A 21720-nucleotide genomic window follows, 5' to 3' on the forward strand; every position below is an offset into this window, starting at 1 on the left:
TCTGACTACATGAAAAGCCTAAATTGCTCTTTTCTGTTATTATGATTTGTTTTCTCTTTAGATGTGTTGTCAAAAAATTCTACAAGACCGATGACGGTCATTCAGAATCAGCTTTATTAATATCTTGCAAGAGAGAAGGGTTTTTACAGCATTGGACATGTTCTGCCAAATCATTCTGACTAGACAAAGCAAAAGTTATAACAGCTTCAACAGCTTTCAATGTTATTCTCATGGGACCCAGACTGGGTTTTGAGCTTTTGGCCAGACTTCTTCTGAGTTTCGTTCTGGTGGAAACTCTCATGCTGTCGTTCGCAGCAGGCAGGCGGGTGGACTCTCCCTTTCCAGGCCAGGTGGGCTTCACTCTACTCTGATGGAGTGAAGCCGTGGGGAGGGCAGGTGTCCAGGGAGCGCTCAAATCGCTCTGTGTGTGTGTGTGTGTTCTTGTACTTGTTGCTGAGTGAGAACCATTTTTCGTATTTTTATCGCAAAGTGAGGACATTTTGATAAAGTGAGGACATTTTCCTGGTCCTCACTTTTTCAAATTCCATTCTTGGGACAGAGGTTAGGTTTAGGACTAGGGTATGAATTGAGTTATTGTTAGGGTTAGGGTTAGGTATTAACTGGTTAGGGTTAGTGTTAGGGTCAGGGTTAGGCACTAAAAATCAAGGAAAATGAATGGAAGTCAATGGAAGTAACCGAAAAGTCCTCATAAAGGTAGTAAAACACAGATGTGTGTGTGTGTGTGTTCCTGTCTTGGCATCAGAGTGGGAACCATTTTCCCGATTTCACCATCAAATTGAGGACCGAAATTGTACCAAAGTGAGGACATTTTGCTGGTCCTCATGACCTATTTTGCTAACGGTTAGGTTTAGGACTAAGATGTGAATTGAGTTTATGTTAAGGTTAGGGTTAGGCATGCACTGGTAATGGTTAGGTTTAGGGTTATTGTCAGGGTTAGGGCATAGAAAGGGTTGAAAATGACTGAAAATCAATGGAAGTCAATGGGAGTCAACACATGGTCCTCACTACATATAGCAAAACAAGAGTGTGTGTGTGTGTGTGTGAGGCAGTGAAAAAGGTTTAGTACATGGTTCAGATTTGTCACAAACAAAGTTAGTTACTTGTCCACATACATTACAGACCAAAAGTTTGGACACACCTTCTCATTCAAAGAGTTGTCTTTATTTTCATGACTATGAATATTGTAGCTTCACACTGAAGGCATCAAAACTATGAATTAACAAATGTGGAATTATATACTGAACAAAAAAGTGTGAAACAACTGAAAATATGTCTTATATTCTAGGTTCCTTTTGCTTTGATTACTGCTCCGCACACTCTTGGCATTCTGTTGATGAGCTTCAAGAGGTAGTCACCTGAAATGGTTTTCCAACAGTCTTGAAGGATTTCCCAGAGATGCTTAGCACTTGTTTGCCCTTTTGTCTTCACTCTGCAGTCCAGCTCACCCCAAACCATCTCGACTGGGTTCAGATCCGGTGACTGTGGAGGCCAGGTCATCTGGCGCAGCACCCCATCACTCTCCTTCTTGGTCAAATAACCCTTACACAGCCTGGAGGTGTGTTTGGGGTCATTGTCCTGTTGAAAAATAAATGATGGTCCAACTAAATGCAAACCGGATGGAATAGCATGCCGCTGCAAGATGCTGTGGTAGCCATGCTGGTTCAGTATGCCTTCAATTTTGAATAAATCCCCAACAGTGTCACCAGCAAAGCAACCCCACACCATCACACCTCCTCCTCCATGCTTCACGGTGGGAACCAGGCATGTAGAGTCCATCCGTTCACCTCTTCTGCGCCGCACAAAGACACGGTGGTTGGAACCAAAGATCTCAAACTTGGACTCATCAGACCAAAGCCCAGATTTCCACTGGTCTAATGTCCATTCCTTGTGTTCTTTAGTCCAAACAAGTCTCTTCTGCTTGTTGCCGGTCCTCAGCAGTGGTTTCCTAGCAGCTATTTTACCATGAAGGCCTGATTCACACAGTCTCCTCTTAACAGTTGTTCTAGAGATGTGTCTGCTGCTAGAACTCTGTGTGGCATTGACCTGTTCTCTAATCTGAGCTGCTGTTAACCTGCGATTTCTGAGGCTGGTGACTTGGATGAACTTATCGTCCGCAGCAGAGGTGACTCTTGGTCTTCCTTTCCTGGGGAGGTCCTCATGTGAGCCAGTTTCTTTGTAGCGCTTGATGGTTTTTGCGACTGCACTTGGGGACACTTTCAAAGTTTTCCCAATTGTTTGGACTGACTGACCTTCATTTATTAAAGTAATGATGGCCACTTGTTTTTCTTCACTTAGCTGCTTTTTTCTTGCCATAATACAAATTCTAACAGTCAATTCAGTAGGAGTATCAGCTGTGTACTGTATCCACCTCCTGCACAACACAACTGATGGTCCCAACCCCATTTATAAGGCTTGAAATCCCACTTATTAAACCTGACAGGGCACACCTGTGAAGTGAAAACCATTTTAGGTGACTACCTCTTGAAGCTCATCATCAGAATGCCAAGAGTGTTCAGAGCAGTAATCAAAGCAAAAGGTGGCTACTTTGAAGAACCTAGAATATAAGACATATTTTCAGTTGTTTCACACTTTTTTGTTCAGTATATAATTCCACATGTGTTAATTCATAGTTTTGATGCCTTCAGTTTGAAGCTACAATATTTACAGTCATGAAAATAAAGAAAACTCTTTGAATGAGAAGGTGTGTCCAAACTTTTGGTCTGTACTGTACCTGTCATCCATTGTCTTTTCTTTTATTATGTCTCTCCTGTTGCCTGTCTGTCCTTTTTAATATTGTAGAGCTGAACAAGTTTTAACCCATTCATTGATGCACTCGGTGCTTTGTGGTCCATATTTTCACCATTAAATCAAACATTTCTCCCTGGGGAGGAGGTAATGCCACAGAACGCTGCTCCTGTCCCATAACAGCACTTTTGATCTTGTCTCCGGACAGAACTTTATCTCTGCTCCTGTCCCATCTGATAGAGCCTTACTGACGGAGCTTTGCCACCATCCCCTTACGCGGCTGGCTAATGGGGGGAAAATTCCTTTAAAACCTGCAGATGTCTCCCATGAGTCTAGAGATTCCTGGAACCCTAACTAATTAGTTAGGAGAGCCTCACTCAACCGTACATGGAGGGATCTCTACTGGTGAACCGCTGTTCACCGCACGGTGTGGCAACTAACCGCACACAGCGATGTCCGTCCACCTCGCTCCCTGTTCTAAGGTGGAAAAAATTCCAAATCACCTTTGTCCCCAGTAGAAAACGTTTATTATATATATTATATGTAAACTTTTAGTTTAAATATCAAAACCTTTTAAACGTTTGAAATTTAGATTTTTTTTTATAATTTGGATTTTAGGCCTTTGGTTATTTTTATCAAACTATTAAGCAAATTAATAATGATAATAAATATATTAATTATGCTGATTCATTGTATTCTCACCATCTCTGGAAGGAAAACAAATGTGGTCCTTTCAGATTCCAGTGTTGAGTCTCCCAAGAACACCGAGTCAGAGGTCTTCCTCCCTTTAACAATAATCGGGATTGAGGCAGGGAAGCTAAGGTTAATCAGATCCTTCTTTTGTCGATGTCCTCGGAAGAAATCAGTCAAGGAATCCCATCCTCGGCGCCCTTTATTGTAGAAAAATACTTTTTTACCAATACAGAAACCGATGATTTCACTCTGTTAATATCTTGCAAGAGAAAAGGATTTTATACAGCACTGGACATGTTGTCAGGAGTGGTGCCACATCTGTCTGACTAGACAAAGCAAAAGTTCTCCTTATAACAGCCTTAAGAGCTCTCAAGGTGATTCGCATGGGACAAAAAAACTCCTGCAGTTTTAGTATATGTACTTATTAAGCAGGAAAAGATAATTTTTTGTAGTGCTGCACTTTGTAAAGCAATACAAGTTTAAAAAGGTAACATTATTTGGATAAATAGTCAGGCTATCTGCTCAGGTAGCCTCCCTGTAGCCGGCTGCTTAACAGACACACTGCTCTTAGTTAGCCAAAGCATTTTTATCATAACAAAAATGATGGGTGGTGCTCCTACAGTTTTCATGTTACAATCTCCTGTTTTGCTTTGAAAAATATTTCCAAACAGTCACATTTGTCTTTTGAAAGCCAGAAAAGTGTGGCATCCTTTTTTCAGCTAGCTGACTGGCAGTGCTCTGCAACAAGTGGCATCCCGGCTGTTAAACTCTGCTCTGTACAGCAGCTGAAGATTATGGTCACAGCGACATTGTTTTGGCCACCTTGTTAAAAGAAATTTGCAATGCAGGTCTGGTTATGATGGAGATAAAGTTGTAGCCCTTGTGAAACTGTATCATTTAAAAATATTGATGTGCCATTGTACTGTTTATCAGCCTATGTTGACATTGCACAGAAATTTAAAACCACTTTTAACTGTGATGATATTCAGAGATGCTTCTGTTATCTCAGACCTACAACTGTACCCATGGACAAACAAGTGGAGGTAACATCACATTCAAATTATGCTTTTTGAATATGCAACTACCTTTATAGTCATGATAAAATGAGTCAAATTTCATCCTAAATTTGAACTTCTGTCTCCTCTATTTACATAGTTGTGTTTCTCTCTGATGTATTTGCTTGTTTTTTGAACTGCTTGGTGCACAAAAATGAAGCTGAATGCATTGGGGGGAAAAAACAGCAGAAAAATGGAAAATCTGATTTTTATGAGCTGAAATATTTACTTCATAGCCAAATTACGCAATCATTTGTTAGACAAGGGCGGTATTTTGTAAATGTAGACATTGTAAACTATCCGGCTGATTAGGACCCTTCAGGGTTGTTTGGTGGGTAGAATAAGAGCTCAACTCAATGTTTTTTTGTGGCAGAGGAACAGTTTCTAAATTACATCTGATTTGTCTTTCACATGTTTTATTTATTTACCATCTGAGAGATTTATAGGACACATTGCGGTGCAGAGCAATGATTGCTGTGAAGAGACACATCAGTGTCTTTAACTGCACATTAACAAGTAATGTAGCTGTCCTATTAGTTTAACCGCTGCTTGTTAAGCCATGTTTATTAAATCATATTTTCTAGATCACTTTATTAGAGATAGCAGGACAGTTTAAACAGTTTTTACTGCGTTTCTTGAACCCAACCATTAATTTTTAACTGACTTTAAAGAAAATGCTTGTTTACTAACATTAGCTGACCTGTTCGATTTTATATAGACCAGATGAGGCCCTGCGTCAGCCAGAAAAGCACATATTTCTCCAAACTTTAAGCTAGATTTTAATATAGAATTTCTTTCCTGACATTCTGAATTGTTGGCGATCAGAAAGCAGCCAAGTTGGACTGTCCTGTTGAGACAAAACAAAGAATCATAGAGGCTAACCATCAAAATCATCTATAATTAACAGTCATCATCACCTTAACTGCTGAATGTTTATTCTCCTTAAATTCTGAGTGGGAAGGAAGGTTTTATCCTATGAAATTATCTTGGGATATGTGCAAAATAACTCTTTTAGCCGTAAAGTGAAAAATATTTTTGATAGCCGCACATCTGTGATGCTCCTGACACCACAAAGGAAGAGCTCCTGCTGATCCGATATCTTCAAGCTCTCTTAAACTCATTAGCTGGATATTTATGAAGAAATTTTTATACACTGCTCAAAAAAATAAAGGGAACACTTAAACAACACAATATAACACCAAGTAAATCAAACTGTCCACTTAGGAAGCAACACTAATTGACAATTGCACATGCTGTTGTGCAAATTGAATAGACAACAGGGGGAAATCTTTGGCGATTAGCAAGACACACTCAATAAAGGAGCGGTTCTGCAGGTGGGGACCACAGACCACTTCTCAGTACCTATGCTTTCTGGCTGATATTTTGGTCACTTTTGAATGTTGGTGGTGCTTTCACACTCGTGGTAACATGAGACGGACTCTACAACCCACACAAGTGGCTCAGGTAGTGCAGCTCATCCAGGATGGCACATCAATGCGAGCTGTGGCAAGAAGGTTTGCTGTGTCTGTCAGCGTAGTGTCCAGAGTCTGGAGGCGCTACCAGGAGATAGGCCAGTACACCAGGAGGCCGTAGGAGGGCAACAACCCAGCAGCAGGACCGCTACCTCTGCCTTTGTGCAAGGAGGAACAGGAGGAGCACTGCCAGAGCCCTGCAAAATGACCTCCAGCAGGCCACAAATGTGCATGTGTCTGCACAAACGGTTAGAAACTGACTCCATGAGGATGGTATGAGGGCCCGATGTCCACAAATGGGGGTTGTGCTCACAGCCCAACACCGTGCAGGACGCTTGACATTTGCCAGAGAACACCAGGATTGGCAAATTCACCACTGGCGCCCTGTGCTCTTCACAGATGAAAGCAGGTTCACACTGAGACATGTGACAGACGTGAGGACGTCTGGAGACACCGTGGAGAGTGATCTGCTGCCTGCAACATCCTTCAGCATGACCAGATTGGCAGTGGGTCAGTAATGGTGTGGGGTGGCATTTCTTTGGAGGGTCGCACGGCCCTCCATGTGCTCGCCAGAGGTAGCCTGACTGCCATTAGGTACCGAGATGAGATCCTCAGACCCCTTGTGAGACCATATGCTGGTGTGGTTGGCCCTGGGTTCCTCCTAATGCAGGACAATGCTAGACCTCATGTGGCTGGAGTGTGTCAGCAGTTCCTGCAAGATGAAGACATTGAAGCTATGGACTGGCCCACCCATTCCATCATGTCTCACTCCATCCACCAACGTCACGTTGCGCCACAGACTGTCCAGGAGTTGGAGGATGCTTTAGTCCAGGTCTGGGAGGAGATCCCTCAGGAGACCATCTTCCGTCTCATCAGGAGCATGACCAGGCGTTGTAGGGAGGTCATACAGGCATGTGGAGGTCACACACAATACTGAGCCTCATTTTGACTTGTTTTAAGGACATTACATCAAAGTTGGATCAGCCTGTAGTGTGTTTTCCACTTTAAGTTTGTGTGTGACTGCAAATCCAGGCCTCCATTGGTTAAAAAAATTTGATTTCCATTGATGATTTTTGTGTGATTTTGTTGTCAGCACATTCAACTTTGTACAGAAGAAAGTATTCAATGAGAATATTTCATTCATTCAAATCTAGGATGTGTTATTTGAGTGTTCCCTTTATTTTTTTGAGCAGTGTATATAGCCCAAAGCTCTTATTTTGAGTGGTTAATTAGTTCTTATTGATGGGCTTTTTCCAACCCTCAGAACCAAAGGCTCAGAGAGCCTTCATCCTACAAAGAAAGACTTCACTGGGTTCACCCGGGCATAGCTAATCTTTGGAGCTGGTTTTGTTTTTCGCAACACTAATTTATCTATTTTGACTTAAGTTCTGCTAGACTAGTAACTTTTTTTGAGCAACCCTTGTTGCATTGATAACCTGGTTCTGATTTCTCTACGCCAGAGAGACAATTTTAGGATACTAACCCGAAAGGCACTTTGTCCCTCTCCTGGGACGGGGCTGCTGTGAATGCGGTGGAGATTTTCTGGCTCATTGTCTCAGTGGAACCTTTAATTTTTCTTTACCAAATAGACATAATGTCATAAACCCCCTAATTAGTCAATCAAAAATGTTCCTTCTCTTAACATCAACTGATATAAAAATGTTTATTTGGTACAAAAATCGCTTCTGTTCCATTTTAACTTGTCCAGGTAATTTACCTTTTTAGTTTTTGACTTGGTTTAATGTTCACTTGGCGCTATTAGCTACCAGCTTGCTTTGGTTTGCCATCTTTAGTTTAGTAAGTTGACATATTATTTAGTAAACTATTAGATTTTCTGTGTTTATTTATATATATATATATATATATATATATATATATATATATAAAATATAACCATAAAGTTTGAAACTTAATGAAAAGGTAAATTTTTTTGTCCCTGATGAAATTAATTTTATGGATAAGAGACAAAATTGATTTGACTTTCATAGCTGTTAAACCTGGTTGAGGTGTGGGTATTACAGTCCTTTTTAATGTGGTTGAAAGTTGTTGCAGCAGCAAATAGTTTCTGGGGTCAGTTTTTACTAGGATGTATTTTTACTGTAGTAGATGTATTGGAAACGGAGGGGGACCCAGAAAACGACCCTTGTTCCTGGAAAAGGTTCCTGAGGTGGAAACATGCCTTCTCTGTGTGTGAAGTCCATAAAAGCTGACGGATACGGTGGCTAGGTTACAACAACATAAGCTGAGAAGCTGTACTGTCGATTAACCAGCAGCAAGTCAGCAATTTACCACGTGTCATCAGTTCAGGCTTTAAGATGTCCAGTAGATCAAGAAAAGTGCACTTAAATTAACTCTGTGCAGAAGCTGAAGGATACCGAGCTGTATTCTTCTGAATGTGTTTGTTTCATCCTCTTAACTAGAACCAATATCCAACTCATTATTCATAAATTAATTCATTTTCATAGTAATGATTATAAAATTAATAATTATTATGTTCCTTTCTTGCAATATAACCTTTTCTTAACATTTTCTTTGCTACAATATACACTGATATATTTGTGAGGCAAGAAAATGGATTTAAATTATGAGCAGCATATTGACATCAGCTAATAAAAACATGATTATTGTAAAACCTATTTACAGTGCATTGCAGTAGTATTCACATTCGAGAACATTAGTGGCACAACAGGATCACAAGGAACCAGCGTCAGTGATAAAGTTGTAGGAGGTTTAAGGTCGAGTTCTGTTATAAAGCAACGCCCCCAAGGAGCACCCTGCAGCCTTTCTTCCAGAAATGTAAAGAGGTTGGCTGTCCATCTAAACAGACTGGCATGGACAGCAGTCCTGTAAGCAAACCTGTTGGCTTCAAAAGATTTGAGGCTAGGATGGAGGTTCACCTTCAAGCTGCTAGCAGGATAATGACCCTATACAACCAGAGCTACAATAGACTAGTTTAAATCAAAGCATGTTAATGTGTTAGAATGGCCCAGTCAAAGTTCAGACCTAATGAGAAATGAGAATCTGCGGTAAGGCCTGAAAAGTGATGTTCACATTCATTTTCTGTGCTTCTGACTGGGCTTGAGCTGCTTTTCAAAGAACGGCCAAAAGGTACTGACTAAATACAAAAGCAAGCCACGCTTTTCAGATTTTTATTTGGGGTGAAAAAAAGATTTTATTTAATGTTTTCCTTCCACCTCACAATTATCTCCTACTTTGTGTTCAAAACTTCCTTTTAATATTCACCAAAGTTTGCAGCTAAAGTTCCACAGGTATGAATACGTTTGCAAGGCAGGATAGACGAAATTCCCACTCAGTTAAACCTGCTTGGATAGTTTTCCATTGAACGCCCTTATTTAGACAATCAGATATAAAAAGTTACTCTCATTGTGAATGTAAGACTTTCAGCTCACAAATGTTTATTTTCTGGTTAATTGGAGCTACCTTTTGTAGAAATACAGTTTTAGGAAGATAAAAGTTATTCATCTAAAAAATAGACTTTTTCCATTTTCTTCTCGTACATCTATTAGAATAAAGATTTTGCTTAACAACCAGGCGGTCGTTAAGAATTGATGCCTCATACTCTGGTAAAATGTCAAAGTGCAGCCTCATTAAAGCATTTCCCACCTGCACTGACTTTGGGACTCAGGTTATATAAAGTAGTGTTGATCTGAAGCAGAGCAGATGATGAAAAGCTGCTCCAGACATCATTCATTTATTTCAATTAAACGACAGTGTGCTGTACTATAAATTCTCCATTGATTCATCGATGGTTTAATTTGGTGCATAATTCATTTTGGAAATCATGAGTAGACATGCTATCATATATTGTGGTGGCTTCATTAATATAAAGACCTTAATGGTACCGATGTTGAGCAGATACGGAGATGTCTTTGAACAGTTGCAGAATATCCTTTATCCTCACAAATAAATCCATTATCCAGTTCTAGAATAAATATCTCAGTGTAATCTGTTTCTTAATGGGCTGTAGAGCTGCGTTTAGAACAGGTTCTTTTCTCTAAAATATACTGAGAAAATTATATTTTTCTAGATTCATACTCCAATTATGGAAAACTGCTTTTTCATGAATGTTTAAATTTGAGTGAAATGGCTACAGAGTGATTTGTAAATCCTATCATTAAATAGTTTGTTTTTATCTCTCCTCATATTCGTCCCTAGCAGCCGTCTTCTGTTGATTTGGCTCGTTTTGTTGCGGTTAGTTGGTTGTTATTAAAGGATCTACATGCATCACTAAGACTGTTTTCACAAACATTAGCTTGCAACGACCTTAAGTGTCGATGCAACATGGCTGCATGTGAATTTTGACCTAATGCATACATCTGCAGATATGACGCTTGTGCTGGTTTATTAAGTCTGTTGCATTGAGCTTTAATATTGAGTTACCGACAGTCAGAGCCTTTCTTTCTTTGAATTTCCGTGAGTTGTTTCTTGTAGAGAAATCTAACATGCTGGTCAATGGTAGATGGCTTCTAAAAGCTTTTTTGTGGGGAAACATTTATCTCAACTACTGCTGACTCAAATATCTGAAAAAATGAAACTATTTTTTATCTTATTGAGTGTGAAAAGTGATGGAATAGCCAACAAATAACAGGAGGTATTGATTAGTAGAGATTTTTCTGTTGTTTTCTGGTGCTTTGGAAGGATCATTAACTATCAGAAAAACCTCCAAGATCATTTTAGTTGTTCATAATAGAGAAAACTGTGGAAAGATGTTTGTGTAATGTCTAGTAGAGTAATGTGTGAAAATCCTACAGGTTAAGGAAAAACTAGGTGTTTGTTTAGTCAGATGTTTGCTGCTGAGCTGCACAACTTTGGTTAACAAACATATGCAGGCAAGCGGCTGTGTTTTGGTCCTCTAGGTATTTTTGGATTTGTTTGCCTTTAGAACCAGTAAACTAAAGCTTTCCATCCTTTGGGTCGGGGGCACATATTTACAAGTTAATATGTCTAGAACGGTTTCTTCTTTTACATCACATAGAAAATGCATTATTTTTTATGTGATTTTTTTTAATGTAATTTTTTATGTATTTTAAAAAGAAGTTGCTGTTTTCCTGATTTAAAATTTGTCTGCATTCCAGGTTGCAGCTTTTTTTTTTTGTAAATGATGAAGCTACAGGTTGAATGATTGTATGCAACAAGTTTTGTTACCTGAGTGGGTTTATGTTCGTGTATTTATTTACAAGAGTTTCATAATTAAATGTGAGACAGGTGGATTTTGTGTTTTATGAACTTTCTTTGTAAACCATGACCTCACTCCTCTTGCACATTAAGCCAAAGTGTCAGTATCACACACATCGTTTCTGGCAAATTCTGCAAAAAAATATAACCAGTGTCTCAGGGGAAATACTCCTTTTTCAATTGAAATGCTTAAAATATATCAAGCGTTTAGAAATATTTTATAAACTAGGAACATGAACTACAGTGTAAGAATGCTGGCAGAAAAACAAGAAGCTGTAGAGGTGTGTGTAGCTCACTGCATCTTATAACAAATTGCACGTCAAATAATTTATTTGACAAATCAAATTGAAAAAACTTTTAAAAATGAAGATTAGTAAGTGGTTTAATCTACGATGTCGATGAGAAGTTTACATAAATGCATTCTGGGTATGAATGTCATTTCATAAATAGGCTCAAATAGAGACATACAATGTGCTTCTATGTTTAAGCTCTTATTTTAGATGAAGGTAAAGAATGTTGAGGTAGTCTTTTTAAAAAAAATTTTTTTTACCCTTATTCCATCCAAAAACCAGTATCACTGACAGCAAAACAGCCACCCAGCACAATGCTGCCACCACCATGCTGGTGAGTCGGTATAGACTTTCTGGGCTTAAAAAGCTTAACCTTGATGCTTGCAGACATCTCTACCGATTCTGCTGAGAATTATTTTGAAGGTGTTTGCTGTTTAATCATTCCACCCTGAAAAAAACAACAACCATTTAACTGCATCTTAAATGGTCCAAAATTAATGACATTAATACCCATCATATTTATACCATCTAACATAATTATCCAGTTTCTGCTAAATACAGCCAGTGAGTGCAAATGTTATTTAGCCTTCTGGCTCTTGCACGCCTAACACGGCAAATGTGGTGCCTAGCTTAAAGGCCCATTTGTGTGTATTGCATGCAGCCCACTAACACTGCTTTGCTCAGCGTTGCGGAAAGTGAAGGCCCAAAGTAGCGGTGCGCTGTGTAAGGCTCCACAGGTTGCTCCACTTTAGCATGCTGTGAAGGATACTACCGCAGCCAATAGAGACAGGATACCTGTCAAAGCTTGTCATAGCGAGCAGAAAGCATCTGTTCCTTCACAAGCTCCACGCTGCTCTGTGAATCATAGGGTCTTCATCATAATCTTTATCAGAACTTTAAAACGTTGCCAATATGTACTTATTATCTAGAAAACTCTTTTGCGCTGTACTCTACTGTGGATGCACAGTTGTTTCCAGTTTAGCTCCACAGGGTTTCATCCAGACTCCTCGGTGTGCAGGCTCCCTTATTCAGAGACATCAATCTTTAATAGAGTTTTACATAATGCATCATTCTTCGAACTGGGAATCTGCATCATTTTACAAACCTCATTTTCAGCATTTAGTTCTTTTCTTTTCAATATGAGTATATTTAAAGACTTCATAGACGTTTTCTCAATGGTCTCTACTGACTACATGAAGGTTAAATCTCATTCAGTTTTAGTTGAGCGTACAGCACAATTTCTATGCAATATCGTTTATAGACACATTCAGTTTTCATTCTCTCATATTTCTGATTCATTTGATACTTCAACTTGACATTATTCAAAAAGTGGAGTGTAGTTTTTACCATCTGAGATATTGTCAAGGACGCCTCTTAGAGCTGTTTAAATCTTTCAGTCTAAGCCGCCCTTCAAGGCAGGATTTATATTCAGAATCGGTCAGTGCGCTGAACTCCCAAGTTAAAAGGAGCTCACCTTTTAAAATCCTTCTACAGACAACTGCTATTTGGCATCTTCTTTAAATAAGCTGTTAGCGAATTGTGGAATGAGCAATGATGGCAAAATACACAATCAATTTTGAACAATCACACTTACATAAATAACAATTTAATTCCTGGCTGCAGAGTCAAGACTCAATAAACAGGCAGTTTTTTAATTTGACTAATATTTGAATGACACTAGCGTCTAAGAAACTACCCAACTAAAATTCATTATAACCAGACTGTGTTAGCAACTCTGATATATAACACAGGACGGATATATTGGCACCACTGGTAAAAATCTGTGAAAGAAATATTTAAAATATTTTCATCACTTATTGCAGGAGCGTAATCTGATCTAAAACTGGGAGAAAACCAAACCTTTTATATGAGTATATTTATTTAGTGGGAGGAAAGAAAATGTTAAGAAATAATTATTTTGAATAGAAATCAATGGTGGCATAATTATTTGCACCCCTGCTGTTAATACTTTTTGCAGGGTCATGTTTTATAAAGTTGGCTGATGCAGAGAGAAGGATCTTTGACCGTTTCTCTTTTCATGATTGTGCTCACTTTGCATTGTGGCAAGATAAATTTAGGTCCTGGTCCAGCCTAGCGGCCAGTGGCTAAAAGAAATGGGCCTTTGTTTAGTATTATAGTTATATCCCAGGAAAACAGAAAAAACAAAGTCATAAGAAGTTCCTCGAAACTGACAAATCTCACAAAGTATAAGTAAACAGTTTTAGTGTTAGAATATGCTATTGCAATAAAATAAACTTTTATTTTGTTGCTTTTTACACAACTTTTCCAGAAGTGCCTATAAATGTTGCCTCAATTCTATATATATTTTTTGAGTGTGGATAGTCTGTCACCTGGTCAGACTCTTGTATGATTTAAACTCATTAACCGAAAGAGACCAAAAAGATACTCGGATATAAAACAATACATTGCTGTAAACAAAAATATTTCAAATGACACAACAATGTTTTCAGATCACTTTTCACCTTCATGCATCTGGAAATTGTATCCAATGATGAGGCTCACAATTGTCTTCCTTTTAATTTTTCCATGATGTTGCGCAAAAAGCAGTTTGTTTGAGGCGTTGGCTTAAAATGCAGCCGTAAATGTGCCTCCATTTAACTTAAATTTGTAAATTAGCTGAGTCTGATTGAATTAAATCAGAAACTTATCAGAAGCAATTTCAACTTTATTGGGCCTTTCTTAAAGTGTTAGTAACTCTAGGGCATTTAAACTGCTGAACTTGAAGAAGGTTCTGGAAAAAGTCATTTTCCATTATTCTGGAATTGATTAAATATGAATAATCTTGACCTAAAACAGGAAAACTTTAATCTGATCAGAATAAACTTTAATCAGAATGTGAGGAAAAAAGGGCCATGTTTCTTTTTATACGACGTATGTAAACATCCGGTTTCAGCTGTTCCTGTTATAAAATGTTCAGTTTAATAATGAATTGCTTTCTTTTTCTCCTTTCTGCAGTGATCCTGTTCTGCATGGCAGCGCTCATCTTTCCAATCGGCTTCTACATCAACGAGGTGGGAGGTCAGCCTTACAAGCTGCCCAACAACACGGTGGTGGGCTCCTCGTACGTGCTGTTTGTCCTCTCCATCTTCTTCACCATAGTGGGACTGCTATTTGCAGGAAAGGTTTGCCTCCCAGGCTGAGGACTTCTCCATGCTGGCCTCTGGACTGACCGGGGAGGTACTGAAAGTATTATGGGAATTTCCAGGACTACCGACTGAATATCAAAAACGACAAACTTTTGCCCTCAAAGCCTGAAACGGGGAAGACGATGCTTACGTTTCAACGGACCGCAGCACCATGCAGAACTACTTAAAGATGAATAAATGAACAAAACACTAAAAGGGGACAAGAGCACAACAGGGTGGAGGCTGTCGCAGTTCCCTGCAGTTTGCTGCCGATTTCGGATACAACCGTTTCTCTTTCTCTCTCTCCCTCTGTTGTTATTCTGATAGAAAGGGTGCTTAATGTGCCGCAGCAACAACAATGGCACACATCTCCGAAGGACCACTACAACCACTCTTCGACTTGATTTCCAGCCGCCCCTCAGCACACATCTGCTTCATCACGGCTGCTCCTGTTGCTATTTATAGCTTCTCTTTCCTATTTTCGGATTCTGGTTTTTTTTTCTGTACAATTTGTTTTTCTTTTATTCTTCCAGGTCCCACCACCTCTCTACTGAAGTAGCGTTAGTGTTATTGAAGTTCACTGAACTGAGTCCTTTAAACAGAATCGGATGGGGGGGTTGTTAAGTGTTTTCGTCTGCCATATTACAGAGCCCAGGTGTGCAGCCGAGGAGAGCAGCTGTTTTGGCACACACTTTCAACCTGCTGTGGATGAGACATAGATGCAGGTGTGCTTCCTCTTCATCTTATCCAGCCTGCTTGGACCTCCTTGGGTACCAGAACAGGAGGTCAAGTGACATAAAGGAGAATGCCATTCAGTCCAAGACCATGCATTATATTATTTCTGCACACAGCAAAGTAATAGTTCAGACATCTCAATTAAACCTGTCATGCACAGCCTCTGCTATCAGTCGTTGGAACATGAACTCATCTCCTATATTTATGGTAACATTTACAGTCGCCAGAATCTTCTCTAAGGTTGTAAATCACTGCAGTGTTGTGATGGACCTCTATATTCTTGACAGAACTGATTTTTTTCAATAGGACATTGTAAAGGCTGATAATCAGTGGTATTCTCCTTTAAAATGAGAAAACATTAAGCCAGGGAAGGTTTTTTTCAATCTTATTTTGTATAACAGTGAAGGCACTGGGGCTGCAGGTCAGGTCCATGCATGTCACTGTGCCTCGTAGTGGTGCTCGGGAGGTCTGTGAACGCAACACACACACACAAACACACCTTCACACTGTCCACACTGAAGCTGCAATGATTGTTTTGATCCCGATCCCCATTACAATCTGAAAAAGTGTTTTCAAAAATAATGAATAGACAATATATTTTTTTACAATAAAAGTCATACCTCCAGAGGTTTTCCAAATTTTGTTACATTACAACCACAAACTATGTATTTTAGGGAGATTTTATGTGATAAACCAACACACGCATTAACTGTGAAGTGGAACGTCTTCCCTTCAACCAGGAGCAACTTTCCTGCCCCCTACTCATTGAAAGCATCCCCACAGAATGATGCTGCCCCTGCCATGTTCCAATTACTCTGGCTGTATAGTTAGGTTTGTTGTCGTGCTGGAAGGTGAACCTCTATTAGGTCCCAGGTCTTTCGCGCACTCCTTCTTTCTTGATTTTTTTCCTTTATTTAGCCCTGTCTATCTTCCCATCAACTCTCACTGACTTCCATCTCCCAAAGGAAGAAAAGCATCCCAATGTTTTATCTTTGGGATGGTGTGTTCAGGGTGATGTGCGGTGTTTGGGTTCCACATCACCCAACGTTTGTATGTAGGCCAACAAATTTAAACTTGGTCACATCTGACCAGAGCATCTTGCTCTGTCCCCTACATAGCTTGTCAAAAACTTCTTTGAACAATGGCTTTTCTCTTATAACAATTTCATGAAGGTCATACATGTTAGCTGTCCTTATGACGGATTGTCCGACCCGAACTTTGAATTTGTGCAGCTCCTCCAGAGTTACCTCTTACTTGTTTCTTTGATGAATACTCTCTTTGCCAGGCCTGTCAGTTTCTGTTTGGTGGACATGTTTAGGTAGTTCTGAATCTGCATTTTCAGGTGGTGGATTGAATAGTGCTCCGTGAGAAGTTCACAGACTGCAGTTGTTGGGGTTTTACAACCTTTCCCTGCTTTAATCTTCTCCACAACTTCATTCCTGACCTCCTGCTGTCCTCCTTGGTCTTCATGATGCTGTTTGCTCTCTAATCTCTGACAAACCTCTGAGGCCTTGACAGAACAGCTGGAATTACACACAGGTGGAGTCTGTTTAATAAGTAGGAAACTTCCAAAGTCAGCTGGATGCACTGGTTTTTATTAAGGAGTATCAGAGTAAAGTGGGCTGAATACAAATGTTTGCCGCCCCTTTTTAATTTATTTCTGTAAAAAAAAAAAGAAAATGGAAACCATGTGTCATTTTCGTTCAAATTCACAATTCTGCTTTACGTTGTCTTTGTCTATCACATAAATTAACTGTAAAACCAACTAAAGACAATCTGGAAAAGTTCAAGAGGTATGAATGCTTTTGGAAAACTCTGCATGAATTCTCCTCTTAGTGGGTTTGAATTAATTTGGACAAACGTTTTGCTTTTGGTCCATTTTACATGTCTTTAGTTATCAGATTGTAAACAGAAAATGTCTCAACTTGGTTTCAAACTGGAGCCTGAAACATTCTGAACATTTTCCAAGAGTTGCGTCTGAGAGAACCTGTCTGCTTTCGCCAGAACTTTGTTTTTTGCAGGCCCAACTTTGCCAACAGTGTTGAAAGGTGTGAATATCACAGGCTGTTACAAGAAAAGAAACGGGGCGAATGTGGATATATTAGTATTCGATGGTGAAGCAAAACCTTTTTTACATCGCATTTACTTTACTTTCCATTTCCATCACCTTCTTTTAAATGGTCAATTCTGGACAATAGTCTCATAAGAAGGTCTGGGCTTCCATGTGAATATCTTTTGGCCAAATTAGGCAGCATTTTAAATAAACGTGGACTGTCACCGTTAGTAAGAACCACTGCAGTTTAACTCCAGTCGTACTGCAGCCTTAGGCTAAACCTCTCATCTCCTGGGGTTTCCATCTATTCTTCTGTTACACCAAAAACAGCATTAAACTCTGAGTAATGGTAAGATTGGTTAACTTTAACAGACAAGCAGCTGTTATTTGTAGGAAACTCATTGATATCTTTATATAGATGGATTTATTAAAAATATAATGCATTGCTTCGTGGGCCTGTGCAATTACATAATTTGTATATGAAATTTGGCTCAAACAATCACAAGATTTGTTATAATTGATTTATTATCACATTATTTTGCCACATTTCACTTTAGAAAATACAAATGGAAGAATGTACCCTAAACCTAGAATATTATGGAGGTTTTTGTAATACCTAGATGTGAGCTTATTAAGATTAAGGTTTTCCATCCTTTACAATGGCGTTCACAATAAAGTAACACTAAGAGCAATGTATTTCTTGCTTGAGCTTTCTGTTTGTGTGATGCTAGATTGTAAAAGAGTTGCACAATTATCAAATCATAGTGATCAATGTGTGCATTACTGCAATCACAAAGAACTGCTTGTATGCAGTATTTGAAAAGCCATGCATAAATTAGGTGCATACCAATAATATATTTGACTTGTTGCAAAGACTTTTACCACCCTTGATGCCGACACTTAATGTATCTGGAGATGTTACAAAGAGTGAAACAAAATGTTGGTTATTCGTCATCAATATTGCACATAATTTAGCAGTAGCACTGCAATTTTATGTTTTCCTCACATGGGGAGCCCAGTTGTAAAACGGAACTCGGCAATATATAAACGTGAAAAAATAGATTTGGGGAAAAATAATAAATACTTACTTTTTTTAAGTACCAGGAATTTTGTCTTATCCTGAAGTTTGGAAGCAATCAGGATAAATAATTGTGGTTTCAGCTATAACCAAATCAAACCAGATTAAAATTTATTTTCTGTAATCAACCCTAATAATTGGACAACAAATTTATATTTTTACATTCACTGACATTCCAAGGGATTAATACACCAGTTTAATCCTGTTCATGTTTTTTGTATGTCCTCATTAATCATCAGCTTTATAAACCTTTTGGTCAGTCTTGGCTGAATGTTCTCGCCCTTGTTTCAATCAGAGTAATCCATTAATATTTGCAGCAGCTTTTAACCGAAGCTCCTTATGATCACAAATTCAGTTCCTGATGCAAACATTGATCATTTATTATCAAATCACTGTTTGGACAATAGCTTCTTCCTCTCAAAAGCTGTTTATTTCCCCTCCCTTGTTTTTAAACACTCAGAAGCCTGGGATCATATAAGCTAGTGAGACACAGATGTCTCGTTCATGGTGTGTGTTTGTGTGTGCTGAAGCAGTCACAGTCGCTCTGTTTCCTAAGTCTTAGGTATTTGTTTTCTATTTCGGTTTCCTGCTCTGCTTCTCCGACTCTCGGTCTGATGATGTGTACTGCTAAACTATACACTGCCTCTGATTGATTTAGTATTGTGCCATGGCCTACTTCTGTTTTAATAATGTACAGACACAAAAAAGGCAATATCTCTGTATTAGGAAGCACTGTGCGTTCAACAGTATAGGTAACAGACATAGAAGCACCACAGATGTATTAAAAAAAAGAGAACTTCTTACCTCATTGTTTTTTGTTTCTGCTATTATTTTCTAATGGTGGCAATGTGTGTGCCCTCTAAATTGTCTCTCGCCTTGATCGGATGTCTACACATAAAGCCTATGTTGATAGGAAATTATTTATCACTGAATAAAAAGAGAAAAATGGGTGTGTGAGACTCTGACACTGTCTGTTTCGTGCTTGTTTAAGGGCTTATTTAACCCACTTAAAGTCCCATCAAGCAGTGGTGCATCATTGTGAAGTGGAAAGAAGGTTATACATGGGTTTTCATATTTCTTCCCAAATTAAAAACTGAAAAGTGTACGTTTGTGTAGAACCATCAAGCCTTTTTGGATGTCTCTACTAGCTTTCCACACAAAATGTTGCTTCAAACAAAAAAAAGGCCAAGATTAGTTAAATTGAACAGAGTGAATAGCAATTCTCAAGTTTTAGGTGGAATTAGGTTCTGACATTGCGTGGACTGCTCTAACACATGAATATGCTGAAGAAAGGCAGTCCCACAGCATGATGCTGCCACCACTGTACATCACTGTGGGGAATACTGTCTCCAGACTGATATGTGGGCTCTGTTTTACATCAGGGGTCCACAGCCCTGGTCGCCGGGGCCCACTGTTCTGCATGTTTTGTGTCACTGCTCCAAAACACTCTAATCAAATTGTCATTACAGTTAAATCAGTTAGATCATGTGTTTTTGGGAGCAGGGATACATCTAAAACAAACCAGATCAATGGAGTGCTTGTGTTTATAGTTTTGTCAACAGATTCCCCTACCTGAGCTATAGATCTTTGCAGCTCCTCCACAGTTAACAAGGACCTCTGTGCAGCTTATCTGATCAATGCTCTCCTTGAAATCCTGTCTTGGTAGGTTTCAGGTTTTGCCGTTTTCTTTTCATTTTCAGATAATAGGTTGAGCTGTGCTCCATTAGACAACACTTGAGATATTATAACCTAAACCAGCTTGGCTAAATTATTGTTGTTTTTTTTATTATGAAAGCTCCCCAGTCTTTAAAAATATGCCTGTTAGGAAAATACCTGCTTAGATGGGTTGTTTCCTAAAAGACTACACATTTATAGATAAGTTTGGTAATTTCATAAATTGTGTATTTTATTAGACTGGGTGGTAAGGTCAGTCTGAGGTTGCACATCCTCAAACATCCTTAAAAATATTCAGTCTTCTTAAGAGACAATAGTTAGTTGTAGAAAAGAAGGCCACTCAAGGAAAATGGGCACAAATTAGGAGAAAACCTAAGTACCATAAGTGGTATTTATCATTCATACAACAGAGAAATGCTCCTCCACCTGCTTGTTGTTCTCTACCATCTGTGTGTAGCTGAGGATAAATGCTCACTTCACCCCCATTATCCTCTGAGTCACCTTCATCTCCAGCTTTGGCTTGAGTTGTGTGTCCATGAAGGTTTTTGTTTAAATGCAGTAATTCAGCTCCATTCAATGCATGTAGAGAAATGACCAGATCTACATACGTTGACTTCTCTCACAGCTGCGGTTCAATCCAGGGGTTTAGACGTTTTCTTGTTTGATGGAGCCAACTGCTGATGGTGCTCCTAGAGACGGTAAACACATCAGGAGCCAAGCCCTCTGCAGTCTACAGTTAATTACTGCTCCCATCTGCTGCTGCAGCAGCATTTAAAACCGGAGGCTGGGATCTTCTCAATGATTTCTGAATTGAACCAGCTGCCAGATGAAGAAACGAGTCTCAGAGTCTTCAGACATGTTTCAGAGAGCAACTACTATACAGTTTGTAACAAATTGGTTGACACATCTATTTAAGAAGATTAAAAGTGCTGCTGTGGCATAACCACACTAAAAGTTTTGAAAAAATTAAACCTTTAACATTTTTTCAGTAGTGATGTAAACAAAACATGTTTGTAAATAAGCATTTAATTACTCTCTTTCAAATCAAAGTGACTGAAACTTATTCTTCAAGTTAATCAGATATTCTGGGAACTTCTGAGTAACAATCAAGGACTTTTTTACTTGGGGTAAAAATATGAAATTTTAATTAATAAGCCCATTTTTAGCCACTAAAGGGGGTGAGGACCCATATTCATTGTGTCATCATTCACAGAAAGTAATAATAATATAATAATTATAATAATAATAATATGTTAGGGAGGGCAAAGAAATCCAAAGCTTACTGATGGAGAACTGCAGCATCAAGTGGCCTCTGTGGGTCACCAGGTCTCGATGACTACTGGCTGCATAAGAGTAATGCCAGAAAAAAAAGCCTTTTCTTTCCTATTTGTTTAAATGTACACATGTACTGAAACCTGTATGAGGCTAAGACTGAGCTTTGCGACGACAAACCCTACAAGTGCACTTGGTGTTAAACAAAGGATCAATGTGTGAAAAGCAACTCATGCTCACTGTTAACCCCTTATAGAGTATGTTGCTTATTTCACCTCAATCGACCACAC

At 39.0% G+C, this 21720-nt stretch overlaps 1 protein-coding gene across 2 annotated transcripts in view; it reads left to right on the forward strand.

Annotated features, from left to right (window-relative positions):
* LOC124865026 (uncharacterized protein C16orf52 homolog B-like) overlaps nucleotides 1–19449 on the forward strand; it is a 38881-nt gene extending 19432 nt beyond the window's left edge. For both annotated transcript variants that reach the window (XM_047360010.1, XM_047360011.1), the window contains exon 3: nucleotides 14449–19449. In XM_047360010.1, coding sequence (XP_047215966.1) covers nucleotides 14449–14633 — 185 coding nt within the window. In that variant the 3' untranslated portion in view covers nucleotides 14634–19449. The remainder of the gene's footprint in view (nucleotides 1–14448) is intronic.
* Nucleotides 19450–21720: the final 2271 nt, after the last annotated feature.

This window comes from Girardinichthys multiradiatus, chromosome Y (genome assembly GCF_021462225.1).
Source record: "Girardinichthys multiradiatus isolate DD_20200921_A chromosome Y, DD_fGirMul_XY1, whole genome shotgun sequence".
Lineage (NCBI taxonomy): Eukaryota > Metazoa > Chordata > Actinopteri > Cyprinodontiformes > Goodeidae > Girardinichthys > Girardinichthys multiradiatus.